The sequence below is a fragment of the Malus sylvestris genome, chromosome 11 (genome assembly GCF_916048215.2).
Source record: "Malus sylvestris chromosome 11, drMalSylv7.2, whole genome shotgun sequence".
NCBI classification, from domain to species: Eukaryota; Viridiplantae; Streptophyta; class Magnoliopsida; order Rosales; family Rosaceae; genus Malus; species Malus sylvestris.
The window spans coordinates 23,131,076-23,155,817 of record NC_062270.1 but is presented as its reverse complement, the minus strand read 5'-3'; the positions used below and the strand labels follow the sequence as shown (position 1 = coordinate 23,155,817).

General features: G+C 36.4%; 1 protein-coding gene across 13 annotated transcripts in view; it reads left to right on the top strand.

Annotated features, from left to right (window-relative positions):
- Positions 1-780: 780 nt before the first annotated feature.
- LOC126591366 (pentatricopeptide repeat-containing protein At1g62350) overlaps positions 781-24,742 on the top strand; it is a 39,186-nt gene continuing 15,224 nt past the window's right edge. The window contains exons 1-7 of one of the 13 annotated variants that reach the window (XM_050257033.1): positions 786-1,171; positions 21,060-21,096; positions 22,076-22,152; positions 22,898-22,968; positions 23,045-23,123; positions 23,266-23,410; positions 23,500-23,619. In XM_050257033.1, coding sequence (XP_050112990.1) covers positions 1,115-1,171; positions 21,060-21,096; positions 22,076-22,152; positions 22,898-22,968; positions 23,045-23,123; positions 23,266-23,410; positions 23,500-23,619 — 586 coding nt within the window. In that variant the 5' untranslated portion in view covers positions 786-1,114. Of the gene's footprint in view, positions 1,172-1,332; positions 1,469-1,973; positions 2,014-3,068; positions 3,536-9,229; positions 9,954-19,858; positions 20,254-21,056; positions 21,097-22,075; positions 22,153-22,897; positions 22,969-23,044; positions 23,124-23,265; positions 23,411-23,499; positions 23,620-24,742 lie in introns of those variants that run through there. The other 12 variants (XM_050257030.1, XM_050257032.1, XM_050257029.1 and 9 more) reach the window with 12 other exon arrangements.

The window sequence follows — 24,742 nt, the reverse complement described above, 5'->3', positions numbered from 1 at the left end:
CGGTTATAAACGGGTAACCGTTTACCCATTTATTTTATATATGTAAAACTAACACAAACCATGTTCTCGATCCAATAATACTTAGCACCCAATAAATTAGCAAGGAATTCATCGGTCATTCTCTCAATAACACTGCTACAGGAATGATGATTCTCATCATCAAGAAATTGGCCAAATTAATTTAAATTCATTGCAGGTAACCGTGAAATTGACAGAAATGTCTTCTAAACAATTTTTGTAACCCAATAATACTTAGCAAATATTATATTTACCTTCATTGGTAACAGTTAAAAATATCGTCCGTAAACTATTATTTCAATTATTGGAATTGTATAAGGACTTAAAAAATTAAAATATGGAAATATATGATGAATGTGCCTATAACGGTGTTTAATTGTCAAAAAAAAAATTATAACAATTTTTTTTTTAATTTTCAAGTTATTAAAAAACATGTAGACGGGTGAAAAAAGGGTAATGGTAAAAAAAAAAAAAGATAAACGGGTTAAAAATGATAAATGGGTAAACGGGTATTAAACAGTTACGGTTAAATGGGTATGCGGTTATGGGTATGGGTATAACCGCTTAGGCAATTACCCAACGGGTAAACAATTATGCGGGTATGAGCATAAACGGTTATAGATAAATTAACCGCGGTTACCCGCCCACGTAACCATTACCCATCCCTACTCTCAGCCCTAGAGATAATAGCGTTAGTTTAAAAAAAAAAAAAAAAAAAAATTATGGCTGTTGCTCCTACTTGGTTGCTTTCCTTGTCATTCTCCTCCCTGTTTTTACATCTTAGCCGCGGGGCACACAGAGAGCGCAGTAACTATGGCTGTTGCTCCTCTTTCTTTCTAAACCCCAACCATCTCTCTCTCTCTCTCTCTCTAAATCTTAAACCCTAGAAAAGCCTCTCTCTCTCAATCTCTCTATTTCTGTGCAGAGTTGCCAACACTAGAGAGAGAGAAAGGGCTTTTGGTTTCAGATCGCGTTGATATCTCAGCTCAGCTCGCTCGCCGATCTACGCCGTCTCGCCCGAGTTCGCTCAATGGGCGGCTCGGACTATTGAAATGCTGGCTGCTGCTCTCCGCGATTTCGATGTTAATCGCCCAAAATGTCCGCTTCTTTAGCTGCTTTTGAGCGCCCCCTTCGACCTGCTGCTTCTAACACGGTACTCTTTCCTCCTCCCCTCTCCTTTTCTTGCTTAAATTAGTAGAGTCGATTTATTTATTTTATTTTTGAATATTTGTTTAAATTCGTTTTAGCTGCCTTTCGTGGGAAGCCGCCAAACTGATGTTGTGAAATGCGATTTTTCAATTTTTTTTTTTTTAGATTTTGGTTTTCGTTAAATCACGGGTGGTGGAATGTTCGTCGCAAATGTTGTGAAATTCGATTGCATTAGATTGATTTTGTTTCCATGTTCTGTTCTGATTGCTGGAGCAAAGTGTACAAGAAAGGAAATTAAAAGGCAAGTAAATTCGACGCAATGGTTCCCATACTTGTTGGTGTGGCAATGCACTTGTCGAAATTAATGAAGTTGCGCTTAGCCCGAGTTTAATCACCTATTTTATTTTTGACTGCTGTTGATTTGGATTTAGAATGTTTCTTTTCTGTTATGGAACAACCGAACAAGAATTTCATTAAGATGATACCAATCGTGTACAAAACAGGATGTACAAGTTTGGAATGAAACTGCAGTGCAATTTCCCTTCATCCGAACAAACCCAAACGTGCCCAAGTTTTGAGGGAATTGATGGAAACTTCGATATTTTAATGTGAAATCAATATCTTTATATTTGAATGTGTTCTTAACTTTCAGATTCTCGAAATTGCAGTCTGTCAGTTATCAATGTAACCTGATCATGTTTTGGTGTTCCTTGGCATCCCTTGTGCTTAATTTTGCAAAGTAGTTTCACATTGTGCTTGGTGGGTGGGAAATATTTTCATGCCTTCTAACATATCAGATGATCCAGCAGGTGTTCAAGAGTGGCCCACTTTTCATATCTTCTAAAGGTTGGTATACATCTCTTGTTCTCCTGTTCCGTTTCCACCCAATGATAGTTTTGGTCGCATCGCATTTCCAATTTATTCGTTATAATGCTCATTTGACTTCGACGTGATTCATTAATCTTAGAAGGAAAAAAATTGTAAATCTGAAATTTGATAATTGGCCTTTATAATGTTATCTTTACTTGGAAAAGAATTCTTTACTAGACTTATCAGCATATCAATTCGTTGAATCCATTAATTGCTCTGATCATTGCCCAAGTGTTTATTTGTTAGACCAATGGATGTGGTACTAGGAACTAAGTTCCTTGGAAATTTCATAAGATTTAGACTTAAAAGATGATTAATGGGGGAGATAACAGAAGAAAAAAAAAACACATCCGAATGAAAGAGAGAAACAGAGATAACACTCCGAAAAGAAACACCCAAGGCATATAATTCTTAAACAAACCATTTAATTTCCAGAGATATTGATATCCTATTTATTTATCTGATTTGTACATTGATAAGTTTCTTTAACCTTATCCTATATCCGTGCAGCGTCTGACGTAATTCAAATAAACCATATCATAGGTGTTAAGAGTAATTTTTCTGAAAACTCTGTGCTTGTTGATTTTTACTTTTTCAAGAGAAATAACTATTTTTGCTTGGTCTAATTATGAACAGCTATTAATATATTTTAACAGCGTAACCATTTTTCCTGTTAGGCATTGGATTTGAACCAGTTTAGTATATTCCTTTTATTTATTATGAAATTTGTGTTAAATTGTTGTGCTATTTCTTTCTTTACCCATCTTTGCTCGGTTTGCTGCACTCCTCTTTTATTAATTATGTATGATGGTTACTTTCAATCAGCATTTCCATGTCTTTGCGGAAGAAGTCACCTTATCGTTTGGTTAGAGATTACTTCTCATATGGTCTCAGGCATTGTTGCTGTAGTGTTTGTCTGTGTTTCGGCTAAGATTTGTGAAATCAAGTTACTATTTGTAAACTTTGTTTGGAAGAAATCCTATAAGAAAGAAGTGTTGATGTGCTGACTGTTGGTTTTTTGCTTTCTCAAGTGCAGAAATGTTGTTTCTTAAATGCTTTCTTCTGGCGGGAAATTCTGATGCCATCTCCAGAGTCTTCAGAATGTAATGCACTCTATCGACCGTGCAACCTGAATGTAATGTTACGCCTGGTTCAAAATCTTGTTCGAAGAAGCTCACCTACAACCCCTGCACTCTCACCCTCACCCCCCTATGTCGATTTTTCAGTGCATTTGTTGCTCCAAAACACTTGCTTGCAACGTTATTTCTCTGGGGGGTCAAAGGCGTCGGCGTCACGCCCTAGTCTCTCCATATGGAGGCGCAAGAAAGAGATGGGGAAGGAAGGTCTCATGGTGGCTAAGGAGCTCAAGAGGCTCCGCTCTCAGCCTCTCCGCCTTGACCACTTCATTCGCTCCCATGTCTCCCGCTTGCTCAAGTCCGATCTCCTCGCTGTTCTCGCCGAGTTCCAGAGACAAGACCAGGTCTTTCTCTCTATCAAGGTTTGTTTTCTTTACTTCTTCTCTCTTAAATTTTTGTCCGAATTTTTGTTGTCATTATCATTATATTATGGTTCTGCATGTTGGGGTTTTAAAAAAAAAAGTTGCTTTGTTTGATTTTCTAGAAAATTCAGGATGGAAATGTTAAATTTATGAATGTAGAATGATGAATTGTTTGGGCTCTTATTTGTTGGAGCCTTGGAGGCCAATGCATATTGAGAAACAATTCACAGTTACCTAACCATCTTGGAGGTATGAATTCTCTTTTGGCATAGGATAGCCTGGCTAATGTGCACCGCTACACGTACAAATTCTTAGTTTTCCATCTTCAGGAGCAGAATTTTGTGATTTCTTTCACTGTGATTCATCTGCAGTATTGCTAATCTGCTACTATCTAAAGTAGTGCTTGGTTCAGTTGAATAAAAATTGAAATGGAATATACCTTGTCGAGAACACTTTTATTGGTTAATTAGAAATTTACAAGTTTGCACTATCTTCTAAGTGTAATCACTTATATTTAATTATTTATTCTGGTCAATTACAACATTGTGGTAGGGTGTGATTGTAACTAATCAAGTCTTAGCTAGACCATGAGATGATACTGGAAAGGCTAAATGATATCAGTAAAGAAACAGAAAACTTCCTCTGTAAGTGTTCAATTGTATTGACTGAATGATAACTTTACAGTGTGTAGATATATATAGCCTTTGGCTATTTACATAGATACCCCTGACTACTTTTATAGCTGTCCTAACTAATCTCAACAGATACTACAACTAATTACATTCAGTTATTTAATAGTAATAGAATTGTTAACAGTAACAGAATTGGATGACTTGTCATTCTCCCTAATACACCCCCTCAAGCTAGAAGGGGAATCCGAAATGAGTCCAATTGGAAGCTTGGAACACAGATAGGTGAATCTGTTTTTAGACAGGGACTTGGTATGAAGATCAGCCAATTGGTCTTCACTGCAAATAAATCGTACTTGAAGGAGTTTTGCCAGAACCAATTCTCTAATATAGTGCTAATCAATTCTCTAATATAGTGGTACTTGGGTTCGCACAATCCTCTTCAGATGCTTCTTTATTTGTTCTCAATGGTCCTCAGTTGGTGATTGTTCTTGTCTATGTTAATGATATTCTTGTCACTGGACCCCATCCTCAACTTTGCCAACACTTTATCAAGCAACTCGGTGCCCAATTTCCAGTGAAAGACCTTGGTCCTTTACACTATTTCTTGGGTTTAGAGGTACACAGATCTTCACAAGGCATATTTCTCCACCAAACAAAGTACTTATTGGATCTTCTTAAGAAAACCAACGTGGAGGGTGCAAAACCTTGTTGCACTCCTCTTGGATCTAAGAAACTAGATCATAGTGGGCCTCTCTTGTCCAATCCTACTGAATATCGTTCCATTGTTGGTGGTTTACAATATCTAACTTAGACTAGATCGGATCTTGCCTTTGTTGTGAACCAAATCTGCCAATTTGTGCATGATCCCCGAAAGCAACATCTTCAGGTAGCAAAAAGGGTTCTCAGATTTCTCAAAGGTTCTCTTTCCCATGGTTTGTGGTTCACTAAAGGTCCTGTCCATCTTTCAGCATACTTTGATGCTGATTGGGCTGGCTGCACATTTGACAGGCGATCAACCACTGGCTATTCTATCTTCTTGGGTTCTAATCTTATTAGCTGGAGTGCCAAGAAACAAAGCACTGTTGCACGGTCATCTACAGAGGCTGAATATCGCTCCTTAGCTCACACAGCTGCTGAAATCACTTGGGTTTGCAAAATTCTCAAAGATCTACACTATCCTCTATCTACATTGCCTACTCTTTGGTATATCCCAAAAAAATACAACTTTTGCTCTTGGGATCCAATTTGCTATGAATATAGGGTTTGAGCCAAGGAAAGCATTGACAACCAAACACTTTTAGTTTAAAGTAGTCTGGATGGCAGTGAAACAACAACTCCCAAGGTGACTGTGAAACACCAGAGATGGGAAGGATTAATAAGGTAGATGGCAGTGGAGAAAGCTTCTACCCAGAAAAGATGAGGGACATGAGAGGCAACAAGTAGAGTTCTAGCTGTCTCAACAAGGTGCCGGTGCTTTCGTTTTGCATAACCGTTTTGCTCAGGAGTGTGGGGACAACTGAAATGATGAAGAATGCCATGTTTGCTAAGATATGATGCAAAAGAATGACTTGTAAATTCACCCCCTGAATCTGAACGCAGAACTTTTATTTTATTTCCAAGTAAATTTTCTACATATGATTTGAAGACAACAAATGTAGAGAATACATCGGACTTGGATTTCAAAGGAAAGAACCAACTATATTTGCTATAGTCATCAACAATAAACAAATAATATTGAAAACCACTATTGGATTTGACCAAGGCAGGTCCCCACAGATCACAGTGCAGTAGCTGAAGACTTTGAGTTGTTGATGAAGTAGCTGCTTTAAATGGGAGCTTATGATTCTTAGCCAGTGCACAATATGAGCAGAAAAAATCCACAGTAGTCTTGCCTTGTAAAGCAAGATTATTAGTTGAAATTACCCTTCTGAAAATGGAGGAAGGATGACCCAAGCGCCTGTGCCAATCTTTAACAGGAGCTTTAATACTGAGTAAGGCTGTAGGTGAAGAAGAATGAGAGTTGCTTGAACTTTGAAGAGGATAGAAACCATCTTTAACCGGTCCCCGTAAAAGCATCTTCCCTGAAATACAATTCTTGACATAGGATCCATAAGGGTCAAGTGTCAACGAACAATTATTATCATGAACAAACTGATAAGCTGATAAGAGATTATGTTTTATGTGAGGAACATGTGAAACATTTCTCAGGTGAAAGGAGGTATGAGGAGTGTGCAAAGAAAAGAAGATGAACCAACATTAAGAATAGACAAACCTTTACCGTCTCCAACATACACTTTATCCTCGCCAGTGTAGTAGGAGAGGTAACGTTAGCAACATCACTAATGATGTGAGAGGTTGCGCCGGAATCAATTAACCAAGGCTGAGATGGTTTAGCAGAATAATGAGCACACATGGCAGTGAGTTTAGCTGGAGGAATACGACCACTGATATACGAATTCATACGATCGAAACAGTCAATAGCCTCATGACTGGTAGAACCACATATTTGACAAGGAACTTTGAAGTGAGAAGAACCTTGATTGTTGTGAGAGCCTTGATAACCTCGATTGCCACGATTGTTGGTAAAGGTACCATGATTTCCTCGATTACCTCAATTGGAAAAGAACTGCCCCTTAGTGTTCCTACCACGATTGGAGTTAAACCGAGATGCAAAGTGAAGATGTTGATGCTGAGCAGCAAATGCAGATGGATTAGGAAGTAGGGAAGGCTGAGATTGCACCGAGAAGGCCTAGAAAGGTTCACTAACAGAAGATGAACTAACAGTTTTGCGCCTTGCCATAGACAATTCCTTTGTAAGAAGAAGGTCATGAAGTTCATCAAGAGAGGTAGAGGACAATCGAAGCATGATAGAATCTATGAAAGACTCAAATTCATGAGGCAAGCCATGTAGTGTGGCTGCAATAAGATCTCGATCAGACACAGAAGCATCAGCGACTTGCAAGGAATCTGAAATTTCCTTGAGATCTTGAAGATATTCAGAGATGGAACGAGATCCTTTCTGAATAGATTGAAGGCGCGATCGCAGTTGATGGATATGAGCCTTTGAAATGCCAGCAAAACGCTGTTCAAGCTTCACCCAAAGCTCTTGAGATGACGAAACCCCAATCGTGAAAAGGATGATTTCCTCAGAAAGTGTGGAATTCAACCAGATCAAAAGATTTTGATCTTTTTCATACCATTCCTCAAAAGCAGGATTGATGCGACGATCAGGGAGAAATGGCGATGGACAGACTTCGATACCATCAATGATGCCAAGAAGCTTATATCGTCGGAAAATCGGGCCAAATAGTGCCGCCATGGTAGATAATTGGATCTTTTCAACTTGATCGGCACCATGCTACCGATGTTGTGAATTGTAAGAGAAGTGTAGGAATTCATAGGATTGGGATTACAAGAGGAATTAGGGTTTGGGCTCGAGGGGGAGATGATCGAAGAAGACGATCCAGTCGACGGAGCCGCCATTACTGACAGAAATCAAGATCGTAAAAGACAAATCGAAGAATCAGAGAAAAAGAATAACAAGAATCGATCACGAATCGATCACAAATCGATCGATGTAGCGAGCGGAAAGAGAGATCGAAGCGGTGAAGCAAAATGGCGAGATACCATAAAGGAAGTTTTCAATTGTATTGACTGAATGATAACTTTACACACTGTGTAGATATATATAGCCTTTGGCTATTTACATAGATACCCCTGACTACTTTTATAGATGTCTTAACTAATCTCAACAGATACCACAACTAATTACATTCAGTTATTTAATAGTAATAGAATTGTTAACAATACCAGAATTGGATGACTTGTCATTCTCCCTAATAATCAGATCCTCCTTTAGGGCCTATAAATTAGATGCACATTAGTTGGACTCATTAGAGCCTATAAATTTTGGTGGGTTTTTTTTTTGGGGAGGGGGGGGATCTCCCATATTTTTACTTTTCTTCTTTCTTCCTTAGACTCAATAGAATAGTTGGACTCATTAGGGCCTATAAATTTTGGTTGGTTGGTTGGGGGGGGGGTGATCTCCCATACTTTTACTTTTATTCTTTCTTCCTTAGACTCAATAGAATAGGAGGAATAAGGAAAAGGAAAGTGTGGCTAGGGTCTTATATCAGGGCCCCACCTTTTCTAAATCAGTAGAGCCGCACCATTTGTTGGAGAACAAGAGGGTGATGGTTCTAAACCCTCACACCCTTGTAAGGGTACAGCAAAGGAAAATTAAATCCTTTATCTACCTTCTCAAAAAGGAAGTCACAGTAAGAGCTCCAGTGCAAGAAGCTCCCTGCTCTCCCCCTTTTTTTATTGCTTGCAGAAAATTAAGAGTTTTCATGAGGTGTGGGGTTTCTTAGTTTCTATTGTAGCGTGTATTGTCTTGCATTTTAAGTTTCTAATATGTTCATATGCACAGAAACCTGCTAGTTTGTCGTGCAACTTTGGCTGCTTGTACTAGGCTTTGTTCTTAGTCATCCAAAAATAAATTAACAGCTTCTCACAAGCATGCATTTTGTATCTAGATTTGCCCACGTGAAAGGTAGGACAAAATAAAATGAAAATAAGGTGAGCTCGAAAAGACCTGCAACTATGAGCAGGGATTGTAAATTTGTGTAAGTTCAGGCTACAAAGGGATTGGAGAAAAAGTAAAGTTGCCATTCAAAAACAAAGCTTTGATAGCGACTTCAAAGATACTGGAAAATTTTGTGGATCTTTGCTGATTCCTCTCAATGAAATTTGCCGTGTTGCACTAAGTTACTTACGGATGTATGCATGCAATCCGGGAACCCTTTGGGGTCGATCAACCATAGGACCTGTTTAGAGTTATTTGGTCCTTTATTTTCCGTTTAGTTGAGTTTCTTATATTGCATCAACAAGTGCACATGCATATTTCTTCTGAAAGGAAAGGAGCATTTTACTCTTTTTGGCTGGGGTGGGTGAGGAAGGAAATATGCATGTTGATTGGCTTGGTGAGGAAGGAAATATGCATGTTGATTGGCTATCCTGCAATGTTTTCTTTTACTAATACATAATGTTTTTATTTTTCCAGATATATGATGTGGTTCGTAAAGAGATTTGGTATAGACCGGACATGTTCTTTTATAGGGACATGCTTATGATGCTTGCAAGAAACAAAAAGGTGGATGAAGCAAAGAAGGTTTGGGGAGATCTGAAGAGAGAGGAAGTTTTATTTGATCAGCATACTTTCGGGGACATCATGAGGGCTTTCCTAGATAGTGGTTTGCCCTTGGAGGCAATGGAGATATATGGTGAAATGAGACAATCACCTGATCCTCCAATCTCATTGCCGTTTAGGGTAATATTGAAGGGCCTCCTCCCGTACCCAGAACTGAGGGAGAAGGTGAAAGATGACTTCTTGGAGCTATTTCCTGATATGATCGTCTATGACCCACCTGAAGACTTATTTGAAGACAAAGAATGGAAAAGAGAGAGTGAAGATGATGACTAATAGTGCTGCAAGGCATGATGCAATCCGTTGTGTGTGGTGTTTAAGTAGGTCTTTTACTAGTAGATGGTTGATATGCTGCATGGTACAACAATTAATCCAGCACTTCAGTTTGTGTTGCAACGAGTAAGTAACCCTGATTCTATTAACAAAGTATTGTCTTGTAAATGCTTTTGGGAAGTCTTATTCAAATAGTTAGGCAGACTTAGGTATGCGATCCTAGTTTTAGTTTTAGTTATCGTTCTCATGTTTGGGTTGAAACAATTTTTGTTTCCGAGTTTCAAATTACTACTATCCTACTGCCCTACCTATGCCCCAAATGTCTTATGTAAATGAAATAATTTTCCGTTGGCGGGCTTTCATCGCCATTGAGGGTTTTGATGCCAAAAAATGGACCAACTCCGTTGGTGAAAACACTAGATTATTCATTCCAATTCAAATGAGGTCATGAAAGAGAATATTGATCCCTTTTTATTTACATCAATTTCCTTTTAAATAAATAAATAAATATATATATATATATATATCATAAGTCTATATCTATATAGATATAGCCTCACAGTGGGACTAACTAATGTATTTGGGGGCAGTTTTTGTCCAATGCCAAGTGAACGCCATCGCGAACAGCTAAGTACTCTTCCAAGGCAGGATCCAAAACCTCGAGTGTAGCTACCGGCTTTGTCACGGAATATGACACCAGCTCCCCTTGACCGGTAGCAGCGTGAAAGTCTCGGTCTATATGAACTTGTAACCATTGGTTAGGACTTGGAGGGAGCCACCGAGAAGGAGAAGAGATTGGTTTTGCAATCAAGTCGGGCTGATCATTCAAATAGTCTAACAAATGCGAATCAGCTAGACGGCCCACAACTGCCGGATCTTTTACGAGCACGTCGAATAAAATACGAACCTGATAGCTGCCAAGTACAAGCAATGTGGTATAACCATGCTTAGAAGTGAGGACGAGAACAAACTGCCTTGGCGAATGGACAACCTTTTGGCCACATGCAGCGGCAGCGCCGACTCCAAAAAGAAACTACAACATAGACATATCTAGTTTAGTTACCAAATTCGATCTAGTAGGGAGAATGTCATTGCATAATTTCCATAAGTAAATTTTAATTGGATTTGGAACCTTAGAATTCCATAGAGCTTTCCAAAGTGTAGAAAAAGCTGCAGAGGAACTAGAGGATGGCCTCTCATAATTCAAATCAAAACCCACTCTTCACAGAGACTGAACCCTTAGACCTACTTCAACCTTTGGAGTAAAACTTTAATTTTAGGTTATAAACTTACCTCAACTTGCTCCAACCCTTTGGACAAATGATGTGGTAGAAACTAACACACAAATTAAACTCTATAAATTATGCAATCGTAGTATGAGTAAGTATGGATCGTTCTATTCAGGGGATTAGAATGGATGCTAATCAACACAAATTAAACTTATAAAACTGAAAACTAAGTTAAACTAACAATAAAACAATGACTGGGGGGATTTTGGACGAGTTTGATTAAAACAAAAGTAAATGGCAGCAAGTAAATTAAGTTGTGAATGAAATATGGATGAAATGATAGCTAAATGATTCTTCTCCACACATGAAACATATGCATACAAATCGATTTCCAGTTATTCTTCTTATAAACCATGAATGACAATGCCCCAAATTAACTGTGAACATCACCAATTAACTCTCAGATTTTCCTAAGTTCATTGAATTGGACTCAGCGACGCAACCAAATTATTTTTCTCAAATTCCCTAACTATGAAAAGCATGATAGAGATACATCTCAAAGATCATTTAGTTCTGTGAAAATCATAAGCATTGACAAAACATTCGTAACTATGAAAAGCATGATACTCATACCAAGAATTTACTTAACTCAATCATGACTAGTTACTACTTACAAATATAAGTTCATAACTATTAGGTGAAATTCTCTTATATTCTAGCATCAAATCCCTGCATGCAAACTAAGTATGCATCTTTAATAAACATACAAGAATAAGTTCTCTATAAAGCAGATAAATAAATCACATTCATGCTTTATGAAACAATAACTTAATGGAATCAATTTATATAAAACATATGATCATGGCTTCGAATTCACCTCTAGCTAAAAAGAAACTTAGTTACACATATTCGTCATAACTAAAAAGCAATTTAAAATAAACATTGAAACTTAAAACAAAGATAGAAAGAACTCTGAAAATTCTAGCAACTTCAATGGATGAATGTTAGGCGCGGCACACCCAAAATCGTTGCAGGAATTTCATATATATAGGGGAAACAACTGAATCCAAGGAGGTTTTGGCGTTTTAAATTATTTTAGAACTCTAAGAATCAGGAAGAGTGTTGGAATGTGATTAGGATTTCTCTTTGCAGCTGGAGATAAGATAAGATAATGTTGGATAAGATAGGATAAGATAATATTCCTCTTCAACTAGGATTCCTCTTTCTTGTGTAATTCCTTACCTTACAAGCCTCAACTTTAATTTATCCAGATTTTAGCACATGTTTAACACCATTTAAACACAAAAAATGTCCAGCCTATATGTTATCCAATCGAAGTCCAAAACTGCTCCAAATTGCTCCATTTGGCTATCTATTGTCATCTTTACCAACTGGACATACAATAATAAGAAAATAACTTAAATTACTACAATAAATGGAAATTAACTAAGAAAATACAAAGAAATAAGATAACAAAGTTGAATAAATATGCTTCTATCAATAAATATGAGTTTTAACTCAAAACTCATTTATGAGGCAAATTTAGGCTAGCATTCTCCCTGGGTTAGTGGGGCTGGCCCATCATATACGTGTATTTTTTTTTTCAATTTTATATTTATAAATTCATTGAATCCAATGGCTAAGATCTAATATGATCAAATCCAACAGTTAAAAAAAGATCTAACAATCCAAATTTAAATCGAACGGCTAAAGTAATTAAGAAAAATTCTTTTATTTGTTTCATATTCTTTAATAGCGTTCCACGAGTTTTTGTCGAAGTTCCTTTTGAGTGCAAATATAAGGATAGTATAGTAGCACAAGTAAGGGTGTCGAACCACAGGGAATGAGAAACAACTTAGTAAAACCTTTTACAAATTAGCATTAGTTAAAGACTCCTATGATTTAGTAAAACCTTTTACAAATTAGCATTAGTTAAAGACTCCTATGACTTAAAATGGGGGGTTTGAGTAATTTTGGAAAAGAAATAAAGGCAGAAAGAAAAGGGAAAAATTAGAACTATCTAAAAACAAACCTAAGACATGGAATAGATTAGAAACGTTTTTAGGACATAAATTTGACTTCAAATGAACACATGTCTACTAAACATTCATGAATCAGTGATATGATCTTTTAACTTATCCTTTTCAAATGCACAACTAAGATGTTCACATATCTAGCATGGCATATAACTAGATTGTATGAATCCTCTCTTACTTTGCATGTTAGATGCATGTCATATACATAAAACTTATATTTGTAAGTGCAACCTAGCATGACATATACTCAGATTTAGTACCTAGAAACTCATTAAGAACGAAGAAGATCATGAACCCTAGAACATGTCATTTATCCTAGAACTTCATGGAATCAATTTACATGATTAGTTTTAAACCTAACCACATGTTGCTAATGAATGAAAGAAGATATGGCAGTAATCCTTATCATTCTCAACAGAAAGCAAACATAAACAAGGTAGCTAAGCTTGAAAATATGTACTTGAAATGATTGAAACAGAAAACCGATTCTAGCTTGCAAATGAAATTGATAAACTAAAAACTGCATCATAACATTAATGCAATCATGTCTAGGATTTCAAAGTAGTCCTAAGTATCCATAAAAACAAAATACATAAAAAGTCAGGAAAGCTAGAACCTAGAAAACAGCTCAAGGCTAAAGACTCTTGCTCTCTCCCTAGATTCTCCTCCTTCTGTTGAGTATTTGTCTCCTATTAAAAGGCTTAGGACTTATCTAAAATCTGACACATATACATCCTTGAATTTACTCTCATTTATAACTCATAACAACCAGCTTTTAGTATTGGAGTAACTAAAAACTAGTTGTTATCAGAATTTGTAACTGAACAGCTCCTCTTTATTCTGTTATAACTTCTTGTCGAAACCTCCAAATCACAAGTTGTAAAGGCCATCAGAAAGAAGACTTCCAGGGCTTTCCAACCATATATGGCCTATTTTCTAATTCGTTCTAAGCACTTCGGGACAAAGATCACAAGTTGGCTGTTTTGAAAAGACCTATTTTGACGGATCTTAGGCCAATATTCAAAATAAGATGATTTCTCCAAACCCTTACTTTCATCCTGAAATACAATACAAACAACAAAATACCTTGTGATTAGGGATGGGTAAATACCCATTGGTTATGGGTAACCGCAGTTACCCGCCCATTTAAATTAAACGGTTACGGTTATGGGTAACCGTTTACCCATTTATTTTATATATGTAAAACTAACACAAACCATGTTCTTGATCCAATAATACTTAGCACCCAATAAATTAGCGAGGAATTCATCGGTCCTTCTCTCAATAACACTGCTACAGGAATGATGATTCTCATCATCAAGGAATTCGCCAAATTAATTTAAATTCTTTGCGGGTAACCGTGAAATTGACAGAAATGATTTGACAGAAATGTCTTCTAAACAATTTTTGTAATCCAATAATACTTAGCAAATATTATATTTACCTTCATTGGTAACAGTTAAAAATATCGTCTGTAAACTATTATTTCAATTATTGGAATGGTATAAAAACTTAAAAAATTAAAATACGGAAATGTATGATGAATGTACCTATAACGGTGTTTAATTGTAAAAAAAAAAATTATGACAATTTTTTTTTAATTTTCAAGTTGTTAAAAAACATGTAGACGGGTGAAAAAGGGGTAATGGTAAAAAAAAAAAAGATAAACGGGTTAAAAAGGGTAAATGGGTAAACGGGTATTAAACGGTTACGGTTAAATGGGTATGCGGTTATGGGTATGGTTAACCATTTATAAACGGCTATAGGTATGGATATAACCGTTTAGACAATTACCCAACGAGTAAACGGTTATGCGGGTATGAGCATAAACGGTTATGGGTAAATAACCGCGGTTACCCGCCCGCCATAACCGTTGCCCATCTCTACTTGTGATGCATAGAGATTTTAAGTAAAAAACCTAAGTAAAAGAGGGCATATAAATATAACTTTATGCACTCAACAGTTTCATGGTGTTGATTTAGTGATTTTTAAATATTTATCGGAATCTAAATATTTTTAGGTTAAAATGTTCATAAAATAAATCCAGATAGTCTACATAATTTTTTTTTTAAAAAGGAGTTACTATAAGAAAAAAAAAATCATATAGTCTACATATTTATCAAAATCTAAATATTGTTAAGTAAAAAATTTTAGGTTTTAACCCGAAAGTTCGAGATAATGGAGGAATGAGCCAAACGGTAAGAAATGTGCTATTATGTATAACTGAACTTGTGGGCGCTGGATGAGGATGAGATCATATTTGTTGATAAAAATTTCTTACCTGGTACAATGTTTTATCTCTCATCCATATTATTGACATTATACTTAAAGTTAGCAATTTTTCTTCAATGATAGTTAATATTGATAGTATAGAAAATGAATACATAAAATGAATAGTTTAGATTGAAAATAAAAAGTTTAACAATTATGAAAATCAAATTTAACGATTAAAACGCCTATAAAAATGAGTGTTAAATAGCATTGAAGCTACTTCCTAAAGTTAAACTTATTGGACACATGATTAAATATAAAATATATATTTTTTAATTATTTTTCTAAATCAAGGCACAACCTTACTTGCAAGCACGAGAACCGACCATATTGAGTCAATGACCACTCCACTCACTCTCTATGCACATTCTTTCTTCCACTCCTTACAAATTTAGAAATCTCCCACCTCTATATTTAATTACTTTATACAAACAAAATTAAGAAAAAGAAGGGGTCAAGATAACGGACGTGGATCCCCTCTTGATCCATTATGTGGGGATCCTAGGGATCCTCACATCTGAGCCGTACATTGTAAATAGTGCGGTCAGAAATCATTTTACTTTTATTATTTTAAATTAAACACAAATAGTGTCTAATGAAAACTGACCACACGATATACGATGAACGGTTGAGATGTACCGGAGGGATCCGTCTTTCAAGATAACCATACTTTCTATAGAGCTCACAACCGAGCAATTTTTTGGTATACTTGGAATATGGTCAGGGTGAGTTATTATTTAATTCAAATTGCAATACGTTAATTTACGTACAAAGTTATTTTTGACACTTAAAAAAAAATCATTTGATACTCTTTCTTCATGTTTTTATCTCTTATAAAGGTGCATACTGACTATTTTAGAGAGTTAATAATAACAAGATTTTATTTTATTTTATTAATTTACTGTAGATGTGAAACGTGCCAATCAGTTGCCAACATTTATTATAACACGTAAAATGATACACTATGTAAGTTGTGTTTTCAGTACCTGAAAATTTTTACAAGTAATAAATTACTAAGTGCCCAATTTCAACACTACCTGTGACAGCCCGTCCCTAAAAATTATGCTTTTTGTAATTTCAAAAATGTGAATTTGCAAAAATGCCCTAGAGGTGAAGGTGTTGACTTTCATTGACCAATGTGTAGTGGGATGTACTAAATATTCTTTTAACGTATTCCTGAGGTACTCAACGATATGAACGAGTAAGCGCAAACATAATTGAATTTGGAATTACGAACCGAAAGTATTTTGAAGAAATAACTATTCTATTTATATTATATTAATGTATGTTAAATTAGGAGGACATGTGTGTGTGAGTGTGTGTGTGAGTGTGTGTGTGTATGTGACGGAAAGGGGGAAGAAAAAGAAGAGGAATGGGGGGAGAAGAAGCAAGGAGGATAAGGGAAGGGCTGCTGCCCAATCAGGAAGAGGAGAGAAGTGAGGGACCAACCAGAGAAGAGAGCAAGGAGGAGAAATGAGGGAGAAAAGAAAAAGGGGAAACCGGGTTTCCCTTAACCCGTGACCCGACCCGGTGGATTCTCCCATCTCTGGCCACCTTGGACGACAAGCTTAGTGTCAAAATGACCTTTACCATGAGGCCAACGGATCCCTCTTCCATTTACATGTGAAAATTGGTGAATTTTGGGTAAAATCGTGCAAAAAGGGGGCACGGGTTGGTTTCATTCCGCCATGATTGGAAGTTACCTCCTCCAATTAACACTACAAATAAACTCCCCTCAACCTCAGGAACAAAGCCCAAGCACTTGTGGAGGCATTGGAGTGAGCATTGAGGTTGAATTGAAGCACACCATTTTCTAGGGTTCCGGCGGGTTTGACCAAAATTGGAGCTTTTCTCGGCCAAATTGGAATTGGTCACAGGTATAAAAGTTACTCTACTCATTGAGATATTCATTCCTGTAACTTTTGGTAATTTTTGGAAATAGTTGGATTTTCGGGCGAGTCGGGACGACCGACCACCACTTGCCGCGGCACGTGCGACGGTGCGTGGCCAGGAGATTTTAGATGCTACTTTTAAGCTAAATTAAATGCCCTGAATTCAGTTTTGATATCTAAATGTCATAGGTTGATCGTTTGAATCAAATTTTGTTACGATACTTGGTTTGGTCAAAATATGAATCGACGATCCGACCGTTGGATCGTCACCAAACTTGGATACATTATAATACGTAATATTTATGGATCATAGGAATTTACGGATCGGGAATCCGAAGTACTGATCTTCCCGAATTGGATTTGTAAATTTGTAAAATAAATGTTAACTGCCACTTGGTTTTGGGCAATTGGCGGAGATCCGACTGTTGGATCGTAATGAAATTTTAAGATGTTGTTCTAGAAGCATAATGTGTATCTTTGGAAGTAACGGATCAGAAATCCTTAATGCAAATCTTCCAGATCAAATCTTAAGGGTGTGTTTTATGTTAATTATGTATTTTTATCAATCAGTAGAAGAAGACCTTTGACTCGTGACTCCAAACCCAAACCCTTAACCCTTTTAATTCTTTTGTTTTTTTTGTTATTTGTTAAATTGAAGGCCTAAACCCAAACCCAATCCCTAAAACCCTAAACCCTTTTAGTTTAGGCCTTTGGGCCTAGAACCTTTAAATCCAACCTATTAAACTAACCTAACCTAATAACCCTTAACCCAGATGAAATATTCTGTTAGGGAATATCCCATCTGTTTGAGAATATTCCGTCCTTCAGGGAATATTCATCCTGTTGACTTTTGTTGACTTTTCGAAAATTTAAGCAGGACTCTTCTTAGGGTAATTCGACGTCCTGAATCCGTTTTTGACGTTTGTTTTCCCAAATTCAATTGTTATGATATAGTTTTATTAATTGTACCTTTATGTGCTTAGAGGCAATTATTAGTGGCGTTTCCATCTTCGCTAGGTTGCGTGGCTCTTCAGCAGCGAAGTATCTGTGAATGGGCAGTTTATTTTATACATATACATATTGATAGTTTCCCTAAATGCGTAGTTACTTCACTTTTACGCTTATATTGCCAAGTATTCGATATTGTGATATGAAATGTGATAAATGCTGCTATATGGTTGAGATATTATTGTCATGACATTCATACATATGTGTACATGCTCATCTTGTTGCACCCCGGTGTTAGTACTCCACCCAGGGCCAGGGCCAGTCCTTCACGTGTATGTTCACATCTGTACCATTCGCTCGCCTTGGATCCAAGTTAGGTGCCAATCTTTTTGAGTAGATTGCATTAGGCAATCCGACTTGTACGTGACCATGCTTTTGCACCAGTCTTCGCGTAATCGTAGTACTAGAGCGCCTTGATTACACCCAGTTCGGTTAGGTAGAATTGCCTTAGGCAGTTCCGACTTGTGTGCTAGCTTAGATGATGAGCAAACTACTTATAATTGATTATCACATGATTATATTACTTTGGCATTTGATATATCATGACTTGGCATATTTTTGGTTATATTGCTGTTATATTTGATTACATACTTACGTAGTATGTTTTAAGGAAACTATACTTGTTTTACGGCAAGGGGTTAGTATATTAAAAAATTAAGGTTTTCGTATAAGTATTGTTTTACTGACCCACTCAACTATGTTTTTCGCCCCTCCAGGTTTAGTAGCTGTGTTTACGCGTATACGAGGATTCTGGCAAATCTCAGGAGATTCTTCAGTGGTATAACCCTCATCCTAATTACTGTATTGTCTTATACTCTGACATTACGTGTGAAAATGGTTCAATCCCATTCACCCGCGCACTCTTTTGATTAGGCATTTTCAGGTTTAATTTATTCACTTTTTCCACATCACTACACTTTATGGCTTCGTCACCTTCTAGGTGTCGGCTATCACAACTCGATTTGGAGTTCTGGTAAACATTCCGGGTCGGGGTGTGTCATATGCCCCACACTTTGTCTGTGAAATTTTTATTTTAAAATGGAAAGGAGAAAGGGGAAAAAAGAAATGTGGATTAGAGAGAAAGTTTTTTCTTTTCTTTTTTTTAATATTTTATTTTTCAAATTTAGAGGATGTTAGCATCACTCTTGGTTGAGACTTTGAAAAAAAACAAGAGAATTTAATTTGTGTGAATTTACTCTACTACTCATGATTTTATTTTATAGTAAAAGATAAAATTGTCTTTTTATTCTCTTTTTGTTAAGATTAGGATGAAAGAGAAATTCTCTGCCTAGATTCCCTCCGTCTCCGCTGCCAGCTCGTTCCCTCCCCTCCCATTGGTTCGATTTCTCCACTGAGACTTAACCTTGACTGCAGGCGACCACTCCCTCTCCCTCCTCCTCCTCGTCCAACATTAGCTTCAAGCAAGTAGGTGAAAAAGCAAACACAATCCTCCCTCCCCAATAAAAATACTACCACAGACACTGCTGCTCTCTACCTAATCTATTTATTATTATTTAATTACTAATTAAATCTAACCCAACCAAAAATAAGAAATTTAAAAAAAAAAATAGAGATTCAGAGCCACTTAATAATATGGCATTATTCTACACTTATAAGTGAGAAATTTTAAATTTTATATTATCGTTGCCAAAAATAAATTTAAACCACATTATTACTAATTTGTTGTGCACGCTCTCAACCCTAAAAATAATAGCGTTAGTTTAAAAAAAAAAAAAAATTATGGCTGTTGCTCCTACTTGGTTGCTTTCCTTGTCATTCTCCTCCCTGTTTTTACATCTTAGCCGCGGGGCACACAGAGAGCGCAGTAACTATGGCTGTTGCTCCTCTTTCTTTCTAAACTCCAACCATCTCTCTCTCTCTCTCTCTCTAAATCTTAAACCCTAGAAAAGCCTCTCTCTCTCAATCTCTCTATTTCTGTGCAGAGTTGCCAACACTAGAGAGAGAGAAAGGGCTTTTGGTTTCAGATCGCGTTGATATCTCAGCTCAGCTCGCTCGCCGATCTACGCCGTCTCGCCCGAGTTCGCTCAATGGGCGGTTCGGACTATTGAAATGCTGGCTGCTGCTCTCCGCGATTTCGATGTTAATCGCCCAAAATGTCCGCTTCTTTAGCTGCTTTTGAGCGCCCCCTTCGACCTGCTGCTTCTAACACGGTACTCTTTCCTCCTCCCCTCTCCTTTTCTTGCTTAAATTAGTAGAGTCGATTTATTTATTTTATTTTTGAATATTTGTTTAAATTCGTTTTAGCTGCCTTTCGTGGGAAGCCGCCAAACTGATGTTGTGAAATGCGATTTTTCAATTTTTTTTTTTTTTAGATTTTGGTTTTCGTTAAATCACGGGTGGTGGAATGTTCGTCGCAAATGTTGTGAAATTCGATTGCATTAGATTGATTTTGTTTCCATGTTCTGTTCTGATTGCTGGAGCAAAGTGTACAAGAAAGGAAATTAAAAGGCAAGTAAATTCGACGCAATGGTTCCCATACTTGTTGGTGTGGCAATGCACTTGTCGAAATTAATGAAGTTGCGCTTAGCCCGAGTTTAATCGCCTATTTTATTTTTGACTGCTGTTGATTTGGATTTAGAATGTTTCTTTTCTGTTATGGAACAACCGAACAAGAATTTCATTAAGATGATACCAATCGTGTACAAAACAGGATGTACAAGTTTGGAATGAAACTGCAGTGCAATTTCCCTTCATCCGAACAAACCCAAACGTGCCCAAGTTTTGAGGGAATTGATGGAAACTTCGATATTTTAATGTGAAATCAATATCTTTATATTTGAATGTGTTCTTAACTTTCAGATTCTCGAAATTGCAGTCTGTCAGTTATCAATGTAACCTGATCATGTTTTGGTGTTCCTTGGCATCCCTTGTGCTTAATTTTGCAAAGTAGTTTCACATTGTGCTTGGTGGGTGGGAAATATTTTCATGCCTTCTAACATATCAGATGATCCAGCAGGTGTTCAAGAGTGGCCCACTTTTCATATCTTCTAAAGGTTGGTATACATCTCTTGTTCTCCTGTTCCGTTTCCACCCAATGATAGTTTTGGTCGCATCGCATTTCCAATTTATTCGTTATAACGCTCATTTGACTTCGACGTGATTCATTAATCTTAGAAGGAAAAAAATTGTAAATCTGAAATTTGATAATTGGCCTTTATAATGTTATCTTTACTTGGAAAAGAATTCTTTACTAGACTTATCAGCATATCAATTCGTTGAATCCATTAATTGCTCTGATCATTGCCCAAGTGTTTATTTGTTAGACCAATGGATGTGGTACTAGGAACTAAGTTCCTTGGAAATTTCATAAGATTTAGACTTAAAAGATGATTAATGGGGGAGATAACAAAAGAAAAAAAAACACATCCGAATGAAAGAGAGAAACAGAGATAACACTCCGAAAAGAAACACCCAAGGCATATAATTCTTAAACAGACCATTTAATTTCCAGAGATATTGATATCCTATTTATTTATCTGATTTGTACATTGATAAGTTTCTTTAACCTTATCCTATATCCGTGCAGCGTCTGATGTAATTCAAATAAACCATCTCATAGGTGTTAAGAGTATTTTTTCTGAAAACTGTGTGCTTGTGGATTTTTACTTTTTCAAGAGAAATAACTATTTTTGCTTGGTCTAATTATGAACAGCTATTAATATGTTTTAAATAATTAAAAGAGAGGAAAAGGAGTTTTTCCAAGGAGTTTTTATTTTGTTTAATTTGAATAATGAAAACCTTCCAAACCAGTTTATGTTGCAGCCTCAGAGTTAGAGATCTTGGGGACAACTGAAGATTTTGCTTCATTCCTCTCAAACTGATATGTTAAGAGTATCTTGGTATTCGTGTTTGGTTTTGTCAACTAGAATTCGAACTTAAAAATTTTTCAATCATGCATTTCATAGTTTTTTCAGAATCACGTCTTCTGCACTCATTATTTATATATTCAGTTCTTATGTATTAACTTTGCAGGAATAGGCTGGAAGTCTTGGAAGAAGCGGTGGTTTATCCTCACACGGACATCTTTGGTTTTCTTTAAAAATGATCCTGTTAGTATTCATCAGTAATCTTTACCTCTTTTTTGGTTATACCATTATATTTTGTCTTCGTTTTAATTTCCTTTTCTTTTTCTATGATTGGCCTCATTATTTTGCATGAATTCAATGTTGTTATCGGAAAAAATTTGTTGGTCACTGAATTGACGTGTAAGTTGTATTGGTGCTAAAAATGGTGGACTTGAGACATGTAGTTTTGATGGTTTATTTGTCGGAAAGGGTTCACACCTAGCTTCCCTGTATGTTTGAAAGACACTAATATTCTACTATGTCAAGAGCTATTGAAACTTCTTCTATTGCCTTCTGAAATGGGATGAATCCCTGTTCAGTCCTTCATATTGTGATCTTGATGATATGTGAAATTATTGTAGCTGCTTCTCTTCCTTTAATGTATATGTTATTAAGGAAACCAACGAAAATGCATGGTTTCCCATCATTCCTCCTTCCTCAATTAAAATGTCACATTGTGAATACAATTTCAATATATAAGGGTCTGTATTTCAAGTGTTTGCTGGTTGGTTATGTGTTGGAGTTCCCAGAACAACCTGCTAATTGCTAGCTTATTTGCTGAGCAGAACTCTTGAAAACTGAGGCAGGACTTTATTGATTTTGTGTGTGTGTGTGTTTGTCTCTGTCTCTGTCTCTCTCTCATACATACCTGACAGTTGAACAACTGCGAAGTGCATGTTATTTTTTATTTCATTTTTAGTAATGAATGTTGTTTTAAATCTTTGTACAGAGTGCACTTCCACAAAGAGGTGGTGAAGTAAATTTGACTTTGGGGGGCATTGACTTGAACAATTCTGGGAGGTATGCATGACCATGCTGATTGTTTGTTTTATTATTATCTGCAATCTGACTAATAAATGCAACTGGTTTCATGTAGTGTTGTTGTAAGAGAAGATAAAAAGCTGCTGACCGTTTTATTTCCTGATGGACGTGATGGGCGGGCCTTCACTCTTAAGGTGACTTTTTTTGTGATATTTTTGTTCAAGACTTATTCGAATATATAGTATAATTGCATAGCTTCTGTTGATGTTATGTACATTGCATAGCTTCTGCTGATATTTATGTACATAATAATTCGATTAATTTTTGTAATCATAGGCTGAGACATCAGAAGACCTGTATGAGTGGAAGACAGCCCTTGAACTTGCCCTTGCACAAGCTCCAAGTGCTGCCCTTGTCATGGGACACAATGGGATTTTCCGTAATGACACAAATGATACGCTTGAAGGGTCCTTCCATCAATGTTTGTACTTTTTCGTCATTACACATTCAATGTCTCATGATTTCATCTATCTTGAGCTAGTATATTTATATATAATTTTGGGCTTTCAGGGAGGGATAAACGGCCTGTTAAATCTTTGGTTGTTGGAAGACCAATTCTGCTTGCGCTAGAAGATATTGATGGAGGTCCTTCCTTCCTCGAGAAAGCTCTTCGGTTCCTGGAAAAGTTTGGTAAGTTGTGATCCTGTTAATATTGACAAGAGCTCAAACTGTACGGAAAAATTCCTTGCAAATGTGTGTAACCCTTGTTAATCCAGTTAATATTTACCTTAGAACCCCTATGTTTTCTAGTTAAGATTTACCGTAGAACCCCTACATTTTTGTTAATCCAATTAATATTTACCGTAGAACCCTTATGTTTTCTAGACAAACATACGGAACAACCCTTGTTCATCCATTGTGTTTCTCTTGTTCATGTATCTTGTATCCAATATCAGATTTTCCAAAAAGTCAACTATGTATTTTGAGTATCAGATGTGTTTGTAATTCTTTTGTGGGCGCATAATTGGATACTTCATACCCGTGCTTTACAGATACAATTTGTAAAGATAGATATAAATAAAAAGGTGGACCAGAGTTGCATAAATCACAGGTTTTATGTTCGAACCATGATTGGGTTCGCATGTAGTGGCGGAGCCTTATGTAGACTGCACAGTACCATCACCCCCCTCTCTCCCTTTCTTTTATGTTTTCTTAAAAGCTAATGACCATTTCAAAAACAGATGCATATGTTGCCTTGTTGGCAAGGAAGTGAATTTCTTGCTTAGGCTTTTAGCACATATTTGTGTTTTTCTTTAATAAATCTATTAACTATTTAAAAAATAGTTAATGAGTATGGACTTTTAATTGTATTTTTAGCACAAATGAGTATACATTTGGTATGCAAATAAATTCTTTATTCGCAATAATGGGCGACCCAATCTCCTACTTCTGTTTTAGCTTTTAATCTCTCTTAGGCAAAATATTATTTAATGTTTTGGAGTTGCAGGAACTCTGAAAACTCAAAGAAGACGAAGAGGAACAGTATTGTGGAATCCTCTCCTTTTTTGCTTTTACCAATACCAAGAAATAATATGAAAAAAGTTTAGAGAAAATAATGTATTAAATCTGAACTATTAACTGTGGCTTCAGCTTGGAAAAATAATGTATAAAGTTTAATAAATCCATTTATAATTAGAATAAATATCGGTTTATATAAGTAAAAAATATGCAAAATTATTTACCATAAGGAAAACAATCCAGATTGAACTTTAAAATGAACCCATAATACCGTACCAACTGAGTATGACCGTAG